The sequence below is a fragment of the Lontra canadensis genome, unplaced genomic scaffold, assembly GCF_010015895.1.
Source record: "Lontra canadensis isolate GAN:19392208 unplaced genomic scaffold, GSC_riverotter_1.0 scaffold68, whole genome shotgun sequence".
Lineage (NCBI taxonomy): Eukaryota > Metazoa > Chordata > Mammalia > Carnivora > Mustelidae > Lontra > Lontra canadensis.
Window position 1 is genome coordinate 10095315 of NW_022631062.1, and position 24066 is coordinate 10119380.

Genomic DNA, 24066 nt, shown 5'->3' on the forward strand with positions numbered 1-24066 from the left:
GATGCCCTAGAAATTTAGGGAAACCCAGAACTTGCTGGGGGGCTGTGCTGGGTATTCAGGGTTCTCCCGCTCTGTGTGGGAGGTCCTTGCATTAGCACCAAGCCCCCTGGCCCGCAGGCTCTGCACGGGACATGCCCAGGACGGGACACCAGCACGATGGGGACTTTGTCCCGGACCCTGCACCCAAGCCCCTCTCCCTGCACACACACGCCCCACGCCCCACCACCATCACTTTGCAAGACGGCAGCTTTAACCCCCTAACTTCATCCTCTCCAAGCTGCAGAGCTGGGAAGTCCTAAGATCAAGGTGTGAACAGGGTGGGCTTCTCCGGAGACCTCCCGGGAAATGTGAGCTGACTAGGGCCGCCAGTTCTAAGGCAAAATCGTCTTTCCTCTGAACAGAACCTTCAGCAAACTGCCCCAGCCCTCAAGCTCTTGGCAAGCCTTAATTCCCAGTGACTATCTCCGCAAAACGCAGAACGGAGTTGGAGAGGGACAAAGAGAACTCCGGGGAGCTAATGAGGACCAGGACGGGGAGGTGACCACCAGGTAGACCCCCTGGTGTCAAGTCCTGTGGGTGAGGGTCTAACTAGCCTAGCTCACACCTGCCCCCTCACCCCACCTTGACCATAGAGAAGTGGGATGGCATCCTGGACCCTAGTGAAACAGAATTCACATCCAGGCTGTCTGACCGCACGGGAGCAGTCCCCAGAACTTTCCAGACCTTGCTGGAAACTGCTGGGGTTCCCCGAGCCCAGATCCAGCCCGGGTTCCTCATCCTCTCCCGGGAGTGCCCGCCCGGAGGCCACCGGAAAACCGGTTTCCAAGATCTATTCCCGGAAAGCCCTGGGCGACAGGAGATTAAACGGATTGGGGCGGGACGGGGCCCTACCGCCCGGAGGGCTCCGCTGCGTGGGCGGGTCCGGGCTCCGCGCGCTGGGGCCAAGGTCCTGCGCGCCCGGCCCGCGCGCCGCCATGGCTCCCAGGGCTCCGAAGGGATGCACCGCGCCCGTTACCAGGTGCTCGGGGCCCGAGGGCGCGGCCCCCACTCGGGACGGGCCTGAGGGCTGGGAGGAGGCACACACTGGGTGACAGTGGCCTCCGGGACGGGCGGGCGGTGTGTGCGCCTTGGAGTCACCAAAATGCAGCTCGACGTCTGCCTCGCAGTCACAGGGACGCGGGGGCGGAGAGCTGGAGCTGGACGGGAGGAGAGGGGAGGCTGGACGGAGGAGAGGGAGGGAGGGCCGGCGACAGGAAGGGGAACCGCTGGGCTGGTGCTCGGAGGCCACGCCCCGGCAGACCGAGGCCTGGTCCCCATCCCCCACTGCGTAGGACGCGATCCCTTGATCCCGAGTACCCCCTCCTCCAGCAGCGCCAGCACCAGGCCCCCAAAACACCCTCTTCCCCCTGAGCGCTGCCGCGTGCACCCTCGGTCCAGCACACGCCCCCTCCCGCTCCCTGCCGCCTACCCCCCGGAGTGTGGCCGTGTCCCCAATCCCCACTCCCTAGGACACGCAGGGACCCCCCTTGGTTCCGCACCCTAACAGCACCGCGACGTCCCCTCAACCCCACCCTTGCTCCTTTCCTCCCCCCCCCAATCCCAGCGCGGCCGCACCTTCCCCCACTCTGAGACACGTCCGGTCCAGCACCCGGTTCCCCGCCTCCCAAAGCGCGCGGCTTCCTCCTTCCGACACTGCCCCGCCCCGCCCCGCCCTCCGGTCCCCGGCTCGGCCTCCCCAGCCCAAGCGGAGACTTGCCCACCCCCACATCCGGAGCGGAGCCCTGGCCCCCAGCCCTAAGACTTGCCCAGTTCCCCAAGACTCCCTCTCCGGACCGCGGCCGTGCCCCCTCCTCCCCCTCTCCACCACCCTCTGGACGCTCCGCCTCCGCCCTGTGCGGCCGAGAGACCTTCCCTGCCCCCTTGCTCCGGACTGCTGGAGCACCGGGGCGCAATCAGGGGACAGGACAGCACTGGCGGCCCCGAGGCACGCTCGAGCTGCCAGCCAGGAATGAGGACCTGGGCGCCCCAGGCCCTGCGTCCCCCGCACCCGGTTAGGGGGCGGGCAGGGCCGCAGAACCGCGTCTGGGACGCCCCAAATCCCTTCCCCGCGCGGCCCTTAGCGCGCCCCGCGGGGGCCTTGCTGGCCACGCTCGCTCCAAGACCGTGTTGTCTCTACTGGGTCCCACCAGCAGTGCCTTGTCTCCCTGTCGTGGCCGGGGTGCCCTGAATCCCACATTCTTCCTTTTGAAATGCCTGTGCCCCGCTGCTCCGACCCTCTGGGTCCGCCTACCTCCTGTGGGGTGGCTCCGGGGACGGAGGGCTCGCTCTGGCCGCCTTTGCACTGGGAAAGGCAGGAAAGCGCGCCCTGGAAGACAAGCGCTCAGCCCTTTAAGGAGCGCCCCACCGAAGTAGCAGAATTAAGGACCAACGGGTTCGGGAGGAGGTAAATGCTGATTTAGGGCAAACGCACGTGCTTTTCCAGCAAGCCGCTTGGAAATGCCCACTGAACATTACAAATCCTGGACGTTAATTTGGGCCTTGTTGGTTGTCTCTCCAGGGACTTTTTGTGGGGTCTGCTCCTTCTGTGTTTGCTCCTGAGGACGTCCGAGTTAAAAGCAGCAAATGCCCTTCAACCCAATATTCTACTGATAATGGCAGACGATCTTGGCATAGGGGATCTTGGATGCTATGGGAACCATACGCTCAGGTATAACGTGCTGGTGATGCTGGTGGTCCTAGAGGTTGTGTGTGTGTGAGAGAGAGAGAAAGAGAGAGAGAAAACGCATGTGGTTTATGATGTCTTTGAAATCTGCCTATAGTGGGAAAGCCCTCAGCGCATCAGACGTGAAGCCCCAAGAAATTATTTTTTGACGGGGAAGCTGGGTCTTAAACTGAAATGTTCAAACACTATGGCACTCAGGTGGTTGGGTGTTTTCCTTCCTTTCTTAGTGCTGCCTGAACAAAAGACCACAAATGGAGTAACTTGAGACGCAGGAATTTCTTCTCTTCCCAGTCCTGGAGACCAGAAGTCTGAGATCCAGGCGGGGCAGGGCTGAGCCCCCTCCAGAGGCACCAGGACAGGGTCCTTCCTGACTCTTCCAGCTTCTGGAACTCCAGGCATCCCTACGCTGGTGGCCACATCCCTCCCATCTCTGCCTTTGTCTTCCTGTGGCTTCTCCTCTGTGTCTGTGTCTCGTCTTTTGTCTCTTATAAGGACACCTGTCATTGGCTTTAGGGCCACCCTGATCCAGGATGAGCTCATCCCTTGATCCTTAACTAATGACACCTGTAAAGACCCGTTTACAAGTCAGGTCTTATTCACAAATACCGGGGATTAGGATAGGACAGCTGTGCCCCTGAGGCTGCTAATCGCTCGCTGTGGGGACCTCAGCGGACCTCAGTGGACCTCCGTATTCACAGTACGCAGGCTCCTGCGTCTTGCCTCCTGGCAAACATGGGAACGATGGTGTTTGCGTGATCTGTGAAACAGGAGACAAGAAGCACCTCATTCTGTTTCTTTTAGAAAGACCACCAGGGCAGCATCACACGATCTGTCTTGGCGTTAGCAGTCCACGTTGGGACTTCCCAGCACAGACCCAGGCCCACCCCTTTTGGTTACAGCCTTTCCAACAGCAGCAGACACTGCCCTGTGTACGCAGGGACCTTCCTCCCCCCATGCTGAGCCTGCCCAGTTATACCTGTTGGGATAGACCATTCCCCCAACGAAAACTGGACAATCCATTCGCATCTGGTAGCTTCCGAGAAGTCACCACTATGCATTTTACAATATTTTCACATCCCAAGAGCACGCCTTGCCCTCTCTCAGCCATCACTCTGTGTAATGGACTGAATCGTGTCCTCCAAGATTCCTAGGATGAATTCCTAACCCCTCAGGACCTCCTGCAGCCAGCCTGCGGGTTTGGGTTAAGAAAACTTAAGCCAAGAAATTAATGGAGAAACTGGGATTGCATACCCAATACCACCGCTAGGGGGCAGCACCCATGATTTTTTTGTTGTTGTTCATGTCCAGTGTTTCTCCTTCCAACTAAAATATAGGCCGAGTGCAAGGAGGGTGTTTGGGGGCATCCTAAAGGTGGCGAAGATGTTCTCTTAATTTAGTGCATTGACTCACTGATGAAGACATTGAGCAAGCTGGCCCCATGGGTTGCAGGGTGCCCTTTACCCATGTAGGGTCCATGCCCCTTGCGATCAGCCTATGAGGAATGTGAGCTTTCTGCCCAAACGTACTACACTTCCGTGGTCTTCAAAATGTTGTTTCCTCCGCACGTCTACCCACCCCAACACGAGGCAGGGCACGTCCCTTTAACAGTTCTGCCCAAGAAAGCCATCAAGGCTGACAGGTAGAAGACGTAAGAACCACCCGGTTTAGGGAAATCTACACCCCGTCTTGGCTTTCAGGGGGAGTTGACTGCACATGCTCTAAGGCATCCGTGCCTTCATCCTTTGGAGATTTGCTATGAAATCATTCCGACTCCTCTAGCACATAATCCGTTCTTCACGAGTAAGTATGTCCCATAGAATTCTCTCCAGGAACCAGGGGATCTGCTGTGCCTAGATACCCTAGAAAATATCAGATACCCTTGTTTGCAGTCACTCCAGTCGCTCATGTGGGACACACCGGGTCTGTGTTTCATATCATGGCCTCATAAGAAAGGGAAGTTGAAAACCTGAGAGGTATGTAATGAATGTGTAGTCACCAAGGGTCGGGGGAACAGGAGGTCAAGACAGAAGAGGGAGCCCCAGGACTGGCTCTGTGGCCTCAACCCTGCTTCTGAGTATCTGTGCCATCAGTCATACCTCCAGCCTCAGTTTCCCCTCTTCACATAAGGCCTTTGGATGATCTCCACCTTTCCTTCTGGGACCATGATGCAAAACATGGAAGTGAACCCCTCCCCCCACCCCAGACATGTGTTAATGATGGAAACCAGTCTGTAAATACAATGGGAATCTGCTTGTTTTATTAGCATAATAGGAAGAAAAGATCTGTCTTCTTCAGGAAAATCTCATACATGCCCTGCCCGTCCATTCCTTTTGTGAGAGTCACTGGGCTGTTTCTCAGCATATTGGTATCATTTTCAGACACTCCCATACTTTCCCTCTGTTTTTAGAGTAAAATTATCTGATCCCACAGGCCAGAGGGTTATTTAAAAGAGAAAGAATGCATTAAAAAAATGAAAGGCACTTGAGAGTAATATTTTGGGATTATATTTGCCAGTCAGCTTGCTTAGGGAAAGAAGGAGATGACATAAATTGATTGAGAAGCACAGAATTTAAAATCAGGAGCATTTTTCCTGTCTTAGGGTATCTTTTAACAAGTGGAGGAATGAGATTCTGCAGGAGAAGGTTTCTGTGCTGAGGTTGAAACCTGTGGTATTTTTCATTCTGTTCCCCAATGCAGATAATCATGAAGACATCTGTTGGACATAAATACTTGATAGAAGAGAGATAGCTAGACAGCAACTGTTGGATGGATGGATGGATGGAGATGGATGGGTGGATGGATGGATGGATGGATGGAAAGATGGTTGGTTGGATGGATGGATGGATGGGTGGATGGATGGATGGATGGATGGATGGAAAGATGGATGGATGGAGAGATGGATGGATGGATGGATGGATGGATGGATGGATGGGTGGGTGGATGGATGGATGGATGGAAAGATGGATAGATGGATGGATGGATGGATGGAAACATGGATGGATGATGGATGCATGGATGAATGGAAAGATGGATGGATGGATGGATGGATGGGAAGATAGGTAGATGGATGAGTGAATGGATGGGAGGATGGATGGAAGAATGGATGAGTGAGTGGATGAATGGTGAATGGATGGATGGAAAGGGATGGAAGGATGGGTAGACAGATGGTAGGCTGGTACATAATAGATTAGATATCAAGCTAGAGATAGAACTTTTGTAGCCTGAAAAATAGGTCAGAGATAATATAATTATACTTAATTGGTAGAATCCTATAAACCCTTGCAATTTGTGTTCATAGTTTAGTTTAAAAAAAAAAAGTAAACTTTTACAGTTGGGTTATTGAAAACAAACAGCATGAGTACAGAATGGGTGATTTTTTAATAACAGCATTTGTATTTGGGTTGGTTGCAATTTTTTTAAAAAGTCCAAGATGAGCAAAGTGGCCAGACACAGTGACTGAGACAGCTGTTCTCTGAAAACAGAGGCATGGCAGGGCCCCAGCAGCTGCCTGGAGCAGCAAGTGTCTGAAATACTGACCTCAGCTGTGGTTTCTGGGCATGCAAGATGGGCCTGGAAGCCACAGCTGAATGAGTACAGACAACAGCTTGCACACAAGAGGGCGAGGGGCACTCTCTTTAAATAGGAACAGAGCCATCAGGAAAAAAGCTTTAGTGGTCCCAAAGTGGACGGGTGGTTGTGAACGATCATAAAATCCATGCTTAATGGAAGATATGATCCTGAGGATGGACATACTTGTCGCACAACCTCCAGAACGCTACCCTCGGTGGATTTTTTCAGTCACACGGATAAGGTGTGACTTAACGGAGGTGTTAAACCCTCCTTTGGCACTCTCTAGCTCCGTGACCAGGGACGAGTGGCTCAGTCTCCAAACTTTGCTTGTCTCCTTGCGAACGGGGAGATCACTCCACTGACTAAGAAGTCGTTGGGTCTAAAGATAACGCAGGGATTCAAAAAATGCAGCTTTTCACTTTAGTCATCTCCAAAGGTGTTACACTATTATATTACTACACTAACTTAGAAGTTATTTACTGGCCTCCCATGCAATTATACCACATATAGTTTGCACACTGTCCTTCTGACCCTGACCTCTGTGCATCACCAGCTTCAAGGACTTTGAAGAACATACTTGTAATTTTTCATTTTTTTAAGACAACGTGTACTATGTTCACCCCAAACAAAAGCAACAGTTAAAACTAAAAATGTGTTCTTCAAAACTGGCAACACCCATCTGAGTCAGTAAGAAAGGCATTTATCACAATATTTGGAGGATGGTCTTGGCGATGGTTTTGATGCTTCTGAAGTTCTTGAATCCAAAAACCCACACTAGGACTTTGGGATGCCCATCGGCTCCCAGAAGCCCTTCAGTTCACCGACAGCTCCATCAGGAGTCATCGTATTTCTGTCCCCTCTCCACAAAACTTAGGGTCTGGGACCCTTTGGGTCACAAGGCTTTGGAAGAGCCATGTGTCCAAGAAGACAGCATCTACTAGAACTATGACTCAGCCTGGGCCTGCACAGACCTTCAACAAAGCCATGGTCACATCTGCATCCTTCTCCCAGGGCACTGGGAGAACAGGGACACTGAGGCTCCTCTCCCCCATAGATAGTGGTTGTGGACCATTGTCAACTCCCTCAGCACCCTCCACCAACACTCATACTCAACAAGGAAGGTTTCCAGCCATGCCTCAAGTCCTCTCCAAAGATGCCTTTGACCTTGGGCCATTGGAACACCTGCCCAGTAAGGAAGTTTTAGGTATCGGCTCTCACAGATTTTAATCTGGCCAGTGGCTTCAGTCTTTGTGTCTTCCCATGTCTCTTTAATCCACTTGCCCTCTGCCATTTAACCTATCCACATGGAAACTTGGTGGTACAAGCAGGAAAGGCATGGCGTTCCTTCCCCATTGGATTGGGAAGACCATTTCCCATTTGTGAACTAGAGCGTGCTCACAGAGGAGCAAAGGATAGCAAGTTGTAAGGGATCGACCTTTGCAAGCCACTAGATTGGTATGGCTATAGCTTCCTGGTGGACAGAAGTAGACAGTAAGACCGAGACGGTGTGCAACTCTTATCCCTACACACCGCAACAGCGTCCAGAGAATCTTGTTCCCGGCCCACAATACCTCCGGGTGATACAGTAGGTTCAGATGGTGGCTATGCTTGCAGTGGGCTGGGCTGCAGCCCTGGACCCCGGGACTAGGGCTCAGCCCCTTTTGCAGCAAGTGGTCCTCAGTCCATGTGCTCATGCTGGTTGTTTTGGGGATGGGTCCATCTGCCTTTGCAAGACACCATATGCAACTAATCATAAAACCCTCAAGAAACAGTGATGTACTCCATGCCATGCCCTTTGGTGCAGCGATCCCTGTAAGGGCTGTCTTGACAGGGATGTTTGTGTGTGGTTTGCTCAGGACACCCAATATCGACCAGCTTGCAGAGGAAGGCGTGAGGCTCACCCAGCACCTGGCGGCCGCCCCCCTCTGTACTCCCAGCAGATCTTCCTTCCTCACGGGGAGGCACGCCTTCAGATCAGGTCAGTGTTGCGGGGATGACCGAGAAGGGGGCAAGCCTGCGTCTACTCGTAACTTGTCCTCAATGTGATCAGCGATGGTCGAGATCCAGGGGAGGACGGTGCACATATAATCTGCAGTGGCATCCCCTTGAACTGACATGAAGACTGCTGTGTTTTAGGTAGTCATGCGATGATTGGGTTGATTGGGAATTCAGAGACGGGCACTCTGCAAGGGTAGCTGGTTATGGTTGACATTGTGTTTATTTGTTTACATATTTTAGTCCATCTGGGTGTGTAGTCATGACTTCAGATAGGCTTTGGGTGAGCGTGTAGGGAGCTAAAGGATGCTTCCCAAAGATCCCACATCCTAATTCCTTATATGGCAAAGGGGACTTTGAAGCTGGGATTAGGTGAAGGATCTTCAGATGGGAACGTTATCCTAGATTATGCAGGTGGTCCAGTGTCATCACCGAGGTCCTTCTAAGGGGAAAGCAGGAGGGTCAGAGTCAGAAAGGGACAAGATTGGTGAGATGCTTGAGGTTGTCTGTCTGCTTAAGCTGAAAGCAGGCATACCCATGACCCAGCAATTCCTAAGTAGGCGCCTAACATGTGCACACATGCAAGTTCTACAAAAGATGGAATGAGAACTTCACAGCAGCACTCTACGTTTTCTGTACATCTGTACGTTGCAAACGCGGACACAGTTCATCAGTGGAAGAGTGGGTTAATAAGACGGTACATTCACATATTGGAATATTGACGTATTAGTTTGTCTGAGCTGCTGTACGGAATACCACAGATGGACCAGCCTAAACAACACAGATTACTTTTTTGACCATCTTGGAGGCAGGGAGTCTGAGAGCCAGGGTAGTGCTGGTTCTCCCTGAGGCCTCTTTCCTTGGGATGAAGACTCTGCCTTCTCTCCCTGTCCTCATGTGGTCATCTGTCTATAGCTCTTCTTATAAAGACCCCAGTCCTATGGGATCAGAGCCTACTCCAACGACTTCTTTTTTTACCTCTTTAGAAGACCCGATCTCTTTTAAAGACCTTATCTTCAAACACAGTCACATTCTGAGGTGCTGGGGGTCAGGTCTCTATGTGCAAGATGCTAGTAGCAGCCACTCTCCCCACCGAGTTGGGACAACCAAAAATGTCACCGGGCGTTTGCCAAGTGTTCCCTGGGGGGCAGAATTACCTTTGGTTGGGAACCACTGCCGTAGATAGATAATGGACCGAAGATACAGAGATAGAAGATAGAGATAGATAGATAGATGATAGATAGATGATAGATAGATAGATAGATAGATGATAGATAATAGGTACATAATAGATTGATAGATGGATAGGTGCATAGATGACTAGATGGGCGGGTGAGTGGATGGGTGGATGGATATGTGGATGGATGGATAGAGTTAGATAATAGATAATGGATTGATAGATAACAGATTAATAGATTGATGGATGGATAGGTGCATAGATGACTAGATGGGCGCGTGAGTGGATGGGTGGATGGATATGTGGATGGGTGGATAGAGTTAGATGATAGATAGGTAATAGATTGATAGATGATAGATTAGTAGATTGATAGATGTTCGAATAGAGTTAGATGATAGATAATAGATTGATAGATGATAGATTAGTAGATAGGTGGATGGGTAGGTGCATAGATGGGCGGGTGAGTGGATGGGTGGGTGGATATATGGATGGATGGATAGAGTTAGATAGATGATAGAGAGAGAGAGAGATAGGGATGGATGAATAGGTAAGTAGGTAAGCAGTTGATGATTGATAGATGATTAGATAGATGTTACATGAATAGATGTGTGAAGACATGGATGGATGGACAGAGAGATGATAGAGAGAAACAGACAGACTCTCATGCCAACGCAGGGTTTCTCAACCTCAGCACTGCTGACATTTGGGCTGGATGATTCTCTATGGTGGGGGCAACCTGGGCACTGTAGGGTGTTTCCCCCAGCTGATGCCAGTAGTACCCCTCCTGCAATTGTGAAACCCAGACCAGTGCCAGACAGGGTAAAGGGTCAGCTTCCTCCCCAGGCAAGAACCCTTGCCGTAGTCAAGGGAGAGTGAGTGCTTGCTGTCTGCTCTACTCCGCAGGCATGGAAGCCGATGATGGGTACCGTGCCCTCCAGTGGAACGCGGGATCGGGCGGACTCCCCGCAAACGAAACCACATTTGCAAGAATCCTACAGCAGCAAGGTTATGCAACCGGCCTTATAGGTACTCATACCATTCAGGGAGCAGGAGGACCAGCCTGTTTCCCTACCAGGGGAAAAAGTTACATGTCAGAACCAAAACTGGGTGCTGGCCCTATATGATCTCTCTTGGATCAGTCACACCATTGGAACTTCTGTCATTGACAAGCCGTTTGAATTCAACCTCGGGGGATTTGCCTCTTTCCTTCCATTCCCAGGCTTTGTATTAGGGGCTGGTCTCCTAGACACCCGCTGCCTGGCACCCGCCCCAAAACCCCAGCCTCCAGAAGGAAAACGGGCATTCAGCAAAACCACGTCGTGCAAACATTTTAGACGCAGAGCCACACTTATTATTTAGGGAATGATGGAAATCCTCTGGAGAGCCGATTGATCGCACATCGTTAGGCAGGGCCAACCTCGTAAGACCCCCTGTCTGAGAACGGCACTCCAACACCTGGTAGGTGGCTTCCTTACAGATGGGCACCTACCTGTCATGGACCAGATGTTGGGAACACTTTCATTCCTTGCTCAGCCTGTGTGTTTAGAAGTAGTGTGTCCTCTTAACAGGAATGTCTGAGGCTAGATGATGAGGGAGTCTTCCCCAACTCCTTGGTCAAGGAAAGATTTGATCAGGTCTGTGTGCAGGGGGTCCCATTCAATTCCTCACCAGTTCTTCTACACTCAGAGTCACTGTTGAGTTCAGAGGGGACTGACACCCCCACTTTGTCAGGGTGGTGATTGGGTCAGACACTGGGTAGTTACTCCTCCCCCCCTTTAAATTTTCCTGCTACTTTAGAAATAGAGATTATGAAGACTTACTTCCCAGAGTTCTGGAGACTGAGATGTCCAAGATCCAGACTCCAGGTCTGGTGAGGACCCTCGCCCTGCTTCAGAGACGACCGTCTTCTCTCTGTGTCCTCACATGTGAGAAGAAGGGGTGAAGGTCTCTTTGGGGGCACTAATCCCATTCATGGGGGCTCCATCCTGAGGACCTGATCTCCTGTCCAAGGTTCTACCTCCAAATACCATCACCCTCATGGTCACCCTCAACAGGAATTTTAGGGAGACACAGATACTCAGCATATCGCATATACCATTTTCAAGGGCATTTTCAAGGACTTTGTACACATCTGCTCTATCACCTGGATTTATCATCTCAATCCTGAGAAGTAGAGCAAAGCTTCTTACCCACCCAAATTGACTGGAACTTTCCATTACCAACTCACCACCATTGGGTCAATGACCCAATGTCCTTGAGCCCACGACCACCATGTATCTCATACTCTGTGGGTGGAATTGTGTTTAAAACTAGGTAAGTGGATTCATTTTGTGTTTACTGGACTTGCAGACCTGTGTATCAGTTCCTTCTGTGAATCTTTATTCTTCTGGTGCACACACCCCTTCTAAACTGAGACAAGGGTGTTCTTCACGTTCCAAGTGGTAGACAGTGGACAAGATGGAGACCATCCTGTATCCTTCTCCACCTGTTCCACCCCATCCCGACATTCTCACTTCCTTAAATGTAAGCAGGGATAGAAAGGGATGTCTCCAGGCTTGGAACTAGAACCAATACTACAGGTTCTGAAGACCCTTTGTGAACCATGGGAGGGAAGAACAGGGCAGGGACCACGTTTAACCTCTGTACTTGGAAATTATGGCGACAAGTACATTGAACCCTTTTCTGTCCTATTTTGTAGCTAAATTTAAGCTGGCTGAGCATCTGGAGAGAACCCAATTCTTGTATATCCTTCTAGAATCTGATATATGGGCTTTCTCATGTTCCATCTCAATGGTACTATAAAATTACAGCCTTTGGGAAAAAAATCTCATAGAAGCATTTCTTGCTTACTTGGTTACTTCTGCTCTGTCATAAGATTATTCTAGAACCAACTCCTTTTATCGAGGGGCTGTCTTTTAAGTAAGAAATATCCATAAATGATATTTTCTGAGTTATTTAATAGCACAGTAGTCTAGGGTTGCAAATTTTAATTCCTAACAGCCCAGAAAATCTTGAACCTTTAATCTCATGACCTCCATACATTTGTTCAGTATTTGCAAAGGGCAGGGTAACTATATAATCTGAATTACTGAGAAGATGACTGGGGTCAAACAGAGTACCCCCATGTGTGTTCTTGTTTAACTTCTTGCTCTTATCTTCAGGAAAATGGCACCAGGGTGTCAACTGTGAATCCCGCAACGACCACTGCCACCATCCACTGAACCACGGATTTGACTATTTTTACGGCATGCCTTTCACGCTTGTGAATGACTGTCAGCCAGGCAGGCCCCCAGAAGTGGACGCCACGACTAGATCCAGACTGTGGCACTACACCCAGATGGCGGCTCTAGGGGTCCTGACCGTTGTGGTTGGCAAGACTTGTGGGTTCATCTCCGTGTCCTGGAAGGTAGTCCTGGGGGCAGCCAGCCTCGTCTTCCTCTGCTTCGTCTCCTGGTATGCCAGCTTTGGGTCTGTGCGTCGTTGGAACTGCATCCTGATGAGAAACCATGACGTCATAGAGCAGCCCATGGTTTTGGAAAGAACGGCGGGTCACATGCTGCGCGAGGCTGTTTCCTATATTGAAAGGTAATCTCATTTTTAAAGAGGAGATGAGTTCTCATGGCGCCTGAGTCCCGATGGGGTGATGGGTTTCAGGGACCGAGGTGGCTCACATAGTGTTGAGACGGGTGCCATCGTGGCTGAAGCACGTTTTTCTTCTTCCAGGAATAAACAGAGGCCATTCCTCCTGTTTGTGTCTTTGCTGCATGTTCACATTCCCCTGGTGACCACAAAACGGTTTCTCGGGAAAAGCCAGCATGGCTTATATGGTGACAATGTGGAGGAGATGGACTGGCTTGTAGGTAAGTCAAGGCACAGCCATGCTTCATTTGGTCTTGGCCTCGCTGCTCAACTTTGGTAACAGATGGGCCACCTCAGCATGAACCAAGCTGCAATAAAGAAGAAGAGGAAAGGCAAAGAATTGGGAGAAAGTTCCCCATATCATTCACGTGCTCCTTCAGCCTACTTCTGCACAAATCATCCTCTTACAAAGTGCATTATTTAAAGCCATCATGAGGAGCACCTGGGGGCCTCAGTCACTTAAGTGTCTACCTTCGGTTCAGATCATGGTCCCCAGGTCCTGAGATCAAGCGCCACGTCGGGGCTCCCTGCTCAGCGGGGAGTCTGCTTCTCCCTCCCCGTCTACTTCTCTACCATCTTCATGTTCTCTCTTTCTCAAATAAATACATGAAATCTTTAAAAAAAAAATAATAAAGCCATCATGAGACATTACAGAATGTGAAGCAAGAATGCTCTATCATTCAGGGCAACAGACCAACATTGCATTCTTCCCGTGGCCTTGAGAAAGCCCAGAGAGAGCGGATGAGATTGTACATTCTGTTTGTTTTTACTTTGACCTGTTGTTGATACAGTGTTACCTTCCCTTCAAGTGTATATAGATTCTTAAGAGAATGCAGACATCTAAATCCTTGCAGGGTGCGAGGGCTTATCCTGGGAGAACCGTAGTGCTACGGTACGCCAAGTAAAGAGGCAGACAACCCCAAAACGGGAGAGTGGATTACATCGTGCTCTAGAAACGTGCATTTCCAGTGCTGCACAGTCCCCATGTGGTGTAAAATCTTTCCTTCAGGGCTGTAGATGTGCACTTGGTCTCCATGGATAAAGCGAGTGCTTGGCTGGTAGCTGGTAGCTCTCTTGAACCTTGGCCCCCATGTGCCGACACACGCAGATCGATGCTCACAGCTCTGGCTTCCTCCTCTCTACGGGATTCTCCCATCAGACTCTTTCTTACCACACTCCAACCCCATGCAGTCATTATGGACACATATGCCAACAAAGCCCCTTCTAGACACTCCATTGCTGCAATATTGGCTTTAGCCATTTATTTTGTTTTCTGTATTAGTGATACCTTTGTAAACAAGATTCTGAGTCCTGTGGAATCAGGAAAACCAGAAAGGGTTCACACTGTGTGACCACATTCGTAATCACGGTGACTACACAGTCCCCTTATGGGACTTTCTAGCAAGAAAGGGCAAATTTGGGTTGAATTTGCTGGTGGTGATTCATTGGCTCTGCCGTGAATTGTTCTCTTTCTCTTATAGGTGAGATCCTTAAAGCACTCGAAGTCCACGGTTTGAAAAACACGACATTCACGTATTTCACCTCTGATCACGGAGGACATTTGGAGGCAAGAGACGGACACGGCCAGCTGGGGGGATGGAATGGGATATTCCGAGGTGAGACCATTGGATATTGGGGGTTAAGAGGCAGATGCGGCACCCACCAAATGATTCTCAGTGTTACAGCCTGGAGAGCAAGCAGAAGGGGGAAAGAGTGTGCACTTTCAAAGGGGGATTTCTTGAACAGCTGCTCTACACCAAATCCTATCCGCGTGCCAAGAGAGAGAAAAAAAGACACATGCCCTTCCCTTAAAGGGCTTATATTTCAGTAGGAGAGGAAGATCTACCAATAAATAATCAAGATAAAATTAAAAGAAATGCCATCCTAAATCAAACATCGCACTGTAACTATAACCTTAGTTACGTGTGTCTCTGTATTCCACTCTATCTTGTGAGATTGAGGGCATGGTACCTTTATATTGCCGTATTTTTTAAAAGTCTGATAGTCATTTTCTCCATGATTCATGGATTCCGTATTTATGACATCATCTACTTGCTAAAATTTATCTGTAACCCCAAAATCTATACTTGCGATGCCTTTGCACTCCTTTGAACAGCAATAAGAATATCAGTCGTGCACGTTCTCAACCACGGTTGGGTGCGGTAACCCTGTGCCTACATTTCATCTCTCCGACATAGACATGGGTCCTTTTCATGGTCTCTTTCGTGGCCACATTTCTGCGGTTTTGTTTGCTTTTTGTTGGTGACTTTGCTCCCTGAAAGGGCCCACGGCTGTAGTGCTGAAGGGCTGTCCCCCGTTCCCAAGAGCAAGATGCTTGCAACGCGTCTTATGGAGAAAGTATGTTAGATGGGCTTCATCCAGACACGAGTTCTAGAGCTATTGGCTGCGAATCCCGTGCGAATGAATCACGATTTCTACCCAATAAGGAGTCTTTAAAGCAAATCACACAGAAGTATACTGATTGGCTAATGGAAATACCGGGACCAGAGTCTTCCTGGAACTGGGCCGTGTGTTACACACACCTGAGAGTCGTGGTTCAGTATGTGTGGCGACTTTGTAGAACATCGCTCCAGAGAACAATGAGAGTTCATGATGTATGTTCCTATGACTTGTGAGGGGATTTTCCCATTGCAGCCCTCCATACATGTCCCCGAGCTGTACAGTAGCTTCTCATCGTTCCCGGTGGTATGTTCTACAAACAGCTTACCCCTTGATTTCCGAATGTGGGACCCAGAACGGAGTACCCGCCAAGCCACCCAGCCATGCCCGACTCCCAGCATACAGAACGGAGACCTAGCACACGGGCATGAGGCTGCTCCTTTGCCATAACTTGTTACCCAGCAGTACAAAGGGAAGGCAGGTGCATGACAGTTTTTGAACTGCAACAAAGAACCCATTTATTTAGCGAGATTCCGAACACATCCCTCCCAGTTTGCAACTCACCTTCTGTAACATAGGGTTGTTTTATTGTTCTTTGCATTTCCTGAAGACCCGATCTGGGCCCCAGGCCATTGCTAGGGGTTCCAGAAATGAAGATGAACCAGGAAAGGGGGTAAAGGAACAGGTGGATGGTACGGTGAGCAGGTGGGAGAGGAGGAGAAGAAGGGGCTGCCAGACCCAATTCCTGGTCCTTCCAGAAGGAAAAAGGATAGAGGAAGACAGGAGCCACCAGCCATGCGTGGTGTGAAATTTAAGCCCCCATTATAATTTTGAAGCCACGCATTGCACACACTGTGTGTTCCCGTGGTCGCAAAGACCTGTCACATCTTAAAAGAAGAGCATGTAGACTCCACCTGCCCATAGGGCAGTGATGAGGTTCTGGAATTATTGCTGCAAACGTAATCGGGAAATGCAGGCTGCCACTGTGTGTGTTTATGTATGGGGTAACCAGGCACATACAGAGACAGACAGGTGTGCCCAGGTGTGCATGGGGATGGGACCATCTCCTGGAGAATTCTAACGACACTTCCTTACAGGTGGCAAAGGGATGGGGGGCTGGGAAGGCGGCATCCGCGTGCCGGGGATCTTCCGCTGGCCTGGGGAGCTGCTAGCCGGCCGAGTGATCCATGAGCCAACCAGCCTGATGGATGTTTTCCCCACCGTGGTCCAGCTGGGGGGCGGCCATGTGCCCCAGGACAGGTACACGTGTCATGAGACTCCCCCTCCCTCCCCAGTTGCTGAAACTTGTCCTTTTACTATTTCACACGTAGGGGAGAAATCCTCCGACGATGTGGGAACATTTAGAAAGTTCTCACATCCTCAAAGGGAGGGGACAGCCTACTGCAAAATAATCATACTCAGTCAAAGATGATTAAAGGAAGTATTCGATCCATCTACTCATCTTGCCGTTTTGGTAAGATTTTATAACTCAGCACAACAATGGCGGGATGAAAGCATTAGATGTCGATCCGTTGAAACACATTTCCCTGATTTCCTGAGGTGCACTCTTGCCCATGCATTGATGAGGCTATCACACCACATTTTAAAAAATGACTTATCACTTCGATATTAGTGCAGGACCAAAGACTATTCCTAATCCCAGATAAAACAAAGTGGTAAGTATTTTGATAATAGTCTAATATTCCTCTATTTAAGGGGACAAATAAATAGTCCTGTATGAGAGAGACAGAACCAACAGTGTTTGTGCGGGTGTCTGTGTGTTTATAAAATAAGGCATTTAAGGCATTGGCTCCTGCAGTTGTGGAGGCTAAGAAATTGAAATCCTTATGGCAGGCCAGCAGGCTGCAAACTCAGGCAGAATTTCCCTGTTACGCTCTTGAGGCAGGATTCTGTCTTCTCTGGGAAACCTCAGTCTTTTCTCCTGGCAGCCGTCAACTGATTATGTAAGGCCCACCTTCCTTGTGAAGGGTGCGCGGCTTTGCTCAGAGTCCACTGACCGTGGATATTAACCGTGTCTAAAAAATGCCTTCACAGCAATCCTCAACCTGGCGTTTCACCACATCCCTGAGCACCGTGACCCAGCCAAGTAGACACAGGATATGGAACCATTATAATTAGGGTATAATTAAAATAGAAGTGTTTTACAAGTGTAAGGAAAAGTATAACTTTTGTACATTAAGTTCAGATCGAGGACTTTTTAAAATATGGTCCTATGGCCATGACAGGCAAGGCTGGAATGGTGTGTGTATGTCTGTGTGTGCACTGTGTATGTCATTCTGTGTAACAAATGACCCCCCAACTTAGGGACTTTTTCTTTAGAAACAGCAAAATGTCTCTTGCTTAGCAACTTGCAATCTGGACAGAGTTGGAGAGACAGCTCGTCTCTGTTCCTCTTGCCCTTAGCAAGGCCCTTATGAGCTTGGAGTTTCACTTTCCGGTGCCAGGCAGGCTGAGCGGCCTTGGTCTGACTCGTCCTTCTGTCTCTTCACTGAATCAGGGTGATCGATGGCCGTAGCCTGGTGCCCTTGCTTCAGGGGACTGCTGAGCACTCAGCACACGAGTTCCTCTTTCATTACTGTGGGAAGTACCTCCACGCAGCACGCTGGCATGAGAAGGACAGTGAGTACATGTCTTTTCCTGGTGCAGGGGGATGGGTCCCCCCCAAGAAACAGAACCACGAGTGGGATGGCTGGATAGATAGATGGATGGATAGAAGGAAGGAAGGGAGGGAGGGAGGGTGGATGGATGGATAAGTGGGTGGAGGGAGAGGAGGAGGGAGGGAGGGACAGAAGGAGAGAAGAGGGTGGATGGATGGATGGATGAATGGAGATATGGGTGGATGCATGGATGGATGGATGGATGGATGGATGGATAGACGGATGGGCAGATGGATGGATGGATGGATGGATGGGAGGAAGGAAAGAAGAAAGGACAAGAGGGTGGATGGATGGATGGACAGAAGAACGGACAATGGATGGGTAGACAGATGGACAGAGGGATGGGTGGATGGAAGGAAGAAAGGGAAAGAGGGTGGATGGATGGATTATTGGATAAATGGATGGAGGGAAGGATGGAGAGAGGGTAAGAGGGAGGGAGGGAAGGAGAGAAAAAGGTGGATGGGTGGGTGGATGACAGATGAATGGAGATATGGATGGATGCATTGATGGATGGATGGACGGATGGATGGATGGTTGGGAGGAAGGAAGGAAAAGAGGATGGATGGACAGATGGATGGATAGACGGATGGATGGAAGGATGGGAGGAACGAAAGAAGGAAGGAAAAGAGGGTGGATGGATGGATGGACGACAGATGAATGGACAATGGATGGGTAGACGGACAGATGGACAAACGGATGGATGGATGGAAGGAATGAAGGGAAAGCGGGTGGGTAGATGGATAAATGGAGGGAGGGAAGGATGGAGGGAGGGTAAGAGGGAGGGAAGGAAGGAGAGAAAAGGGTGGATGGGTGGGTGGACGGATGGATGGATGGATGGATGCATTGATGGATGGATGGATGGATGGATGGATAGACACATGGACAGATGGATGGATGGATAGATAAACAGATGATAGATCAAGGATTGATGGAGGGATGGATGATAGAATAGACTAAGAGATAATGAGAGGGTTGACAGAAAGGTATATAGGTAGATAATGGATGATAGATGGAGACAGAAGATAAAGACAGATGTAGACGAACGGGTGGACAGAAACAGAGAGAGCGATTTTCAAGAATTGTGTCATGTGCGGCTGTGGGGACGGTCACGTCTGAAATCTTCAGGGCCAGCCCACAGTCCTGCAGGAGTGGATGCTGCCATCTGGAGTCTGAAGGCTAGAAACTCAGGCAGAACACATGGGTTGTGCTCTGCAAGCAGAATTCCTTCCTCTTTAGGGGACCTCATTCTGCTCTTTCTTACATCTTCAACTGATTGGGTAAGGCCCACCCATGGTATGGAGGGCAGTCTACTAATGTAAATGTTCATCTCAATGGGGGGAAGACAAAACCTGCCATGGCGACATGCAGAGGAGTCTTCGACTGCGCATCTGGCACCACAGTCTGGCCGTGATTATGAATAAAATGCAGCATCACAGAGCAAATCTCTTTCTGAGAGGCTGAGAAGAATCCATATCTCATGCAGAATGAAGGCTGGTGCAGGGAATCTGAGGGCTGCACCCCATGCCCTCCTCTGACTGGCTTTATTATCTGCCCTGTACCCAAATGCACTCCCTGAGAACACAGCAAGTTCTTTGCCAATCACCGTGTTGATGTGTCCTATTTGCTTCCATTACCCAAACTAGTATGGGGATGCGGAACAATTGCAAAATAGCGGGAAGGGTAAGAATGAAGAAAGCATGGCACACGTGGGCGTCATCCCTGCAGGCAGCCTCACTGAGCACTTTGGGACGAGTCCGTTTGCCTCTGTGTGCCTAGAGCACACCATATAGACACGCTTGGCAAGAACCATCTGGTTTTCTCCTCTCCTCTCTATTTGGATGGGATGTTGATGATTTCCCCAGGGCTGGGACTTAGGTCAGGTGTTCACCACTCTGTTTGTCTTTAGGTGGAAGACTCTGGAAGGTCCACTACATGACGCCACGGTTCCACCCCAAGGGGACGGGGGCCTGCTACGGCCAAGGTGTGTGCCCCTGCTCTGGGGACGGCGTGACTCAGCACAGCCCACCTCTGCTCTTTGACCTCTCCAGGGACCCTTCCGAGGCACAGCCCCTGGCCCCCAGCTCCGAACCCCGGTACCACGCGGTGGTCTCACGGGTGGGCGAGGCAGTGGACCAGCACAGGAGAACCCTGAGTCCTGTGCCTCCCCAGTTTTCCCTGAGCAACATCATCTGGAAGCCGTGGCTGCAGCCGTGCTGTGGAACCTTCCCCCTGTGTGCGTGCGGGCAGGACGGAGATCCCCAGTGAGATGTGACCTCACACTGGGCAGGATGCCCGTCGTCAGGCAGGTGGGGTGTAACACGTTGACAAGGATGCGGAGAAAGGGGAACCCTCTTGCACTGTCGTAGCACTCTGGAAAACCGTAGGCAGGCTCCTCAAAACATGAAAAACAGACCTACCCTAGGACCTAGGGATTCCACTCCTGGGTGTTTCCCCACAGCAAATGAACACAGGATCTCAAAGATACCTCTACCCCATGTTCATGGCAGCATTCGTCTCAGTGGCCAAGACATGGAAACAGCCCAGGCGCCCATCGATGGATGGAGGGAGAAAGAACGGGTAGCCCATCCACGCAATGCAACACGACTTGGCCACGAGGAGCAAGGAGATCCTGCCCTTTGTGACGACGCGGATGGACCTGGAGGACGTTATGCCAAGTGCAATCAGCCAGACATAGATCGAAAAATACCGCACGATCTCACCGATTCGTGGAATCTTAACAATAAAAAAAATTGAAACTGGTATAAGCAGAGTTTGGAAGAGTCGGTGCCGGGGCGTTGGGGGAGCTGTGGAGAGGGTGCCCAGAGGGCATGAGTTTCCGGTTAGGAGAGGACTGTGTTGTGGACACATCTCAGCATGGTGATTCTAGGATTCTAGTTCCTAATACTGTCTCATACCCTTCGCATCTGCTGAGAGAGTAGATGTTAGGTGTTTTCACCGTGCACACCAAAACCGGTCGCTACCAAAGGTGATGGGTGTGTTAGTTCACTTCACTGGGGTGGTCGTGTCACGATGTGTACCTATATCATCACGCTGTAAACCATAAATACAATTGCATTTGTCCATTACACCCCCATAAAGCTGGGAAATGGATCTTTAAAGGGGAGAGGCACAGCTCCCCCAAATGCCTGGACTATGACGGGGTACCCAGGAGAGCGAGCACACGGAGAAGCTAAGCTTGGGTTTCCCTTTCTCCAGGAGCATGTCCTGGGTGGGGAGTGCATCTCAACTTTCTCATCCGCGACATAAGACCATCACAGTGGACACCCAGTAATGCCCCCGGTCCTGATCCTCTTCCAGAGCTCGGGGTTATCACAGTGCCAGTGTCCAGTTTTTGTACCCATTCATCTCGAAGCCTAGTTGGGGTTTCACTGGGTCTGTGAACAGCCTTACAAAAGGGCAGACAGACATATGGGGATAAAACCATTCTGTGCTGGTTGAGGATTCACTGATCTCAAGTGGCTATTCAACTCCACACATGACATTCACTGTTCCTGTGTCCTCGTCTTATTACGTGGAAATTACTTTGGGCTTGCGGTAGCAGACATTGGAAATTAATCCCATAAACAGGGGAAGGGTGTGTTCTTTCTTGGAGGGACACAACCCCAGGCTGGCAGCCTCCTTGCAACTCCAAGCTCTACCATCCTTTGCCTCATGGCCTCAGGATGGCTGTAGCAGCTCCAACTATCAGATAGGCATTCCAGGATGCGGGAAGAAGAGCCTTCTTCACAGCTGAGTCAGCCCCTGTTAAGGGGATTCTGCAGATGTCCTTACCCCAGGACTCCTGCTTCCATCCATAGAAACACCTGGGAATTGAGAAATGGACTCGTGGGCATATACCTGAGGGGGCAGGGTTGGTCCCATCAGCCTCAAGGTTAGACGGCCTTTATAACGACTTGTCTAAGGTCTTTGATACATCATTTCCAAATTAAATGATCCATCATTGCCAAATTAAATGATATATCATTACCAAATTAAAGGATACATCATTGCCAAATTAAATGATACATCATTTCCAAATTAAATGATACACCATTGCCAAACTAAATTGCTTATTTAGCAAACTTAAAGGTTCCAGCTGGCTTATAAGCGTCTGGAAATTTTGCAAGAAACCTCCTTTTTTTTTTTTTTTTTTTTTTTTTTTAACTTTCTTCCTCTTTGTTCTTTCATCTTTTAAGGCTTTCTTGTCTGCTTCTCCGGAGTCAGAGTGTTTTTGAGTGAAACTCCCCGCCCCCCCCCCCCCACAAGACACTGCAAATATGTGACTCTACATGTGTCTATTTCAATGCATAACTGACTCAGAAAATCAGACCTGCAGCAGGGAGGGGGGAGAGAGTGGGGCATGGGGGACGGAAGACGCTGGGCCAGCGGGGGTGCTGCCTGCAGATAACACTGTGTACAGCAGCCCCAGGATGGTGATAAACGGGTCGCATTCCAGGGGTTGGGGCATGGCCCCGCTGATTTACAACCAGACTGAACAAGCCTTACTTAATCTCCAGGGTTCTTTGTTTTTACTTGCCCTGAAACCTTGGCAACTGGTCTAACCGGTTACACCCACCATAGCTTAACTAAGTGTCCGGAGGCAAGACAGACCTCTCCCCTCCACTGTCCGCTCCCAGCCAGCTGGAAACGGAGTTTCCTCCCACAGACTTTGGTGCTGGGTCTTCAGATACACCGAATGGGAGTTCGGGGCAACTGCTGAACCCCCGGGGCTGCCTGCCAGCTCCCATGTCTGGCTGCCCTCCTCTCCTATGTCTTTAGTGCATGCTCTGCATGAGTGTGAGCAGGCTTTGAGGGGCCTACGGGTCTGCTTGAATATCCAAACTAGGGAAATTTTGCAGAAAATGGTCAGCTTTGGCTGGCCCGATAGATCAGCAGTTAAACATTGGATGGGGCATTCACGGGCACAGTGGGCTGTTCACATGAAAAGCACACAGTGAGACCCTTAACCTCTCACACCATGCCGAAGAATGAATGCCAAATCCACCGACTTAAATGGAATGTCAAATCCACCCGAGATGTAAATGTTAAAAAAAAAAAAAAGAAAAGAGAAAGAAAGAAAGAAAGAAAGAAAGAAAGAAAGAAAGAAAGAAAGAGAAAAGAAAGGAAGCAAGGAAGGAAAGGGTAAAATGTAAAAAAAGAAAAACTCAGGGCAAAATCTTTGTCCTCTTGGGTTAGGAAGACATTTTTAAAGATAAGACAATCAAAGCCTGATCTACTTTATGAAACTCGATAAGTAAGAGTTTACCAAAATGCAAAACTTGTGTGCTTCAAAGAGCACCTTCAAGAAAAGAAAAAGAGAAGCCACAGAGCAGGAGAAAAGATTTTCCAAATGAATACCACTCCATAATAATGAGAGAAACCATCTAAGAAGTGGGCAAAAACGTACAGTCATTTTACTAAGGCAGATATAAATGACTAATAAGCACATACAAGGATAATTGTTCTGCGTTTCTTTATTCAGGAGTGGCTGCCAGGAAGGAGGCGGGTTCTGCTTCAACTTGTTTGCAATCCCACACCAAAGCTCATCAGCACCAAGCTATTCAAGTGCATTCAAATACCGCACAATGGCCTCAGCAAGATAGGATCAAGTGATACTACTATACTGCGTTCCTCTGCATCTACACACATCACCCACCCAGAACAGTCAATACCTCTACAGGTGCTTCTTTCCTCCTGCCCCCAAATAATTGGTAAATATTTCCAGAGCAATAAAATGTAAACACACATACACACACACACACACACACACGCCACCTATTATATACCAAAATATTAGTGATAGTACACCTCAAATCACATCTCTTAGGGTGTCAACTTATACAACTGTGTAGTCCTGACCTTACATAGCACAGTTTCTGGCATTG

At 49.7% G+C, this 24066-nt stretch overlaps 1 protein-coding gene across 1 annotated transcript; it reads left to right on the forward strand.

The window, feature by feature from the left end:
• The first annotated feature begins 942 nt into the window (after nt 1-942).
• On the forward strand, nt 943-20698 carry ARSD (arylsulfatase D). The gene is made up of 10 exons (XM_032880240.1): nt 943-1018; nt 2558-2707; nt 8149-8270; nt 10368-10490; nt 12626-13049; nt 13188-13324; nt 14585-14719; nt 16601-16763; nt 18022-18143; nt 20088-20698. The coding sequence occupies exons 1-10, from the start codon at nt 975-977 to the stop codon at nt 20444-20446; spliced, it is 1779 nt and encodes a 592-aa protein (XP_032736131.1). The 5' UTR covers nt 943-974; the 3' UTR covers nt 20447-20698.
• Nucleotides 20699-24066: the final 3368 nt, after the last annotated feature.

Excerpts from the sequence above, each read along its gene's own strand:
- ARSD (XM_032880240.1), top strand. The coding sequence starts at position 975 with ATGGCTCCCAGGGCTCCGAAGGGATGCACCGCGCCCGTTACCAG. Across the intron at positions 10,491-12,625 it reads TTATGCAACCGGCCTTATAG|GAAAATGGCACCAGGGTGTC; the intron begins GTACTCATACCA and ends TCTTATCTTCAG. Across the intron at positions 16,764-18,021 it reads GGCCATGTGCCCCAGGACAG|GGTGATCGATGGCCGTAGCC; the intron begins GTACACGTGTCA and ends TCACTGAATCAG.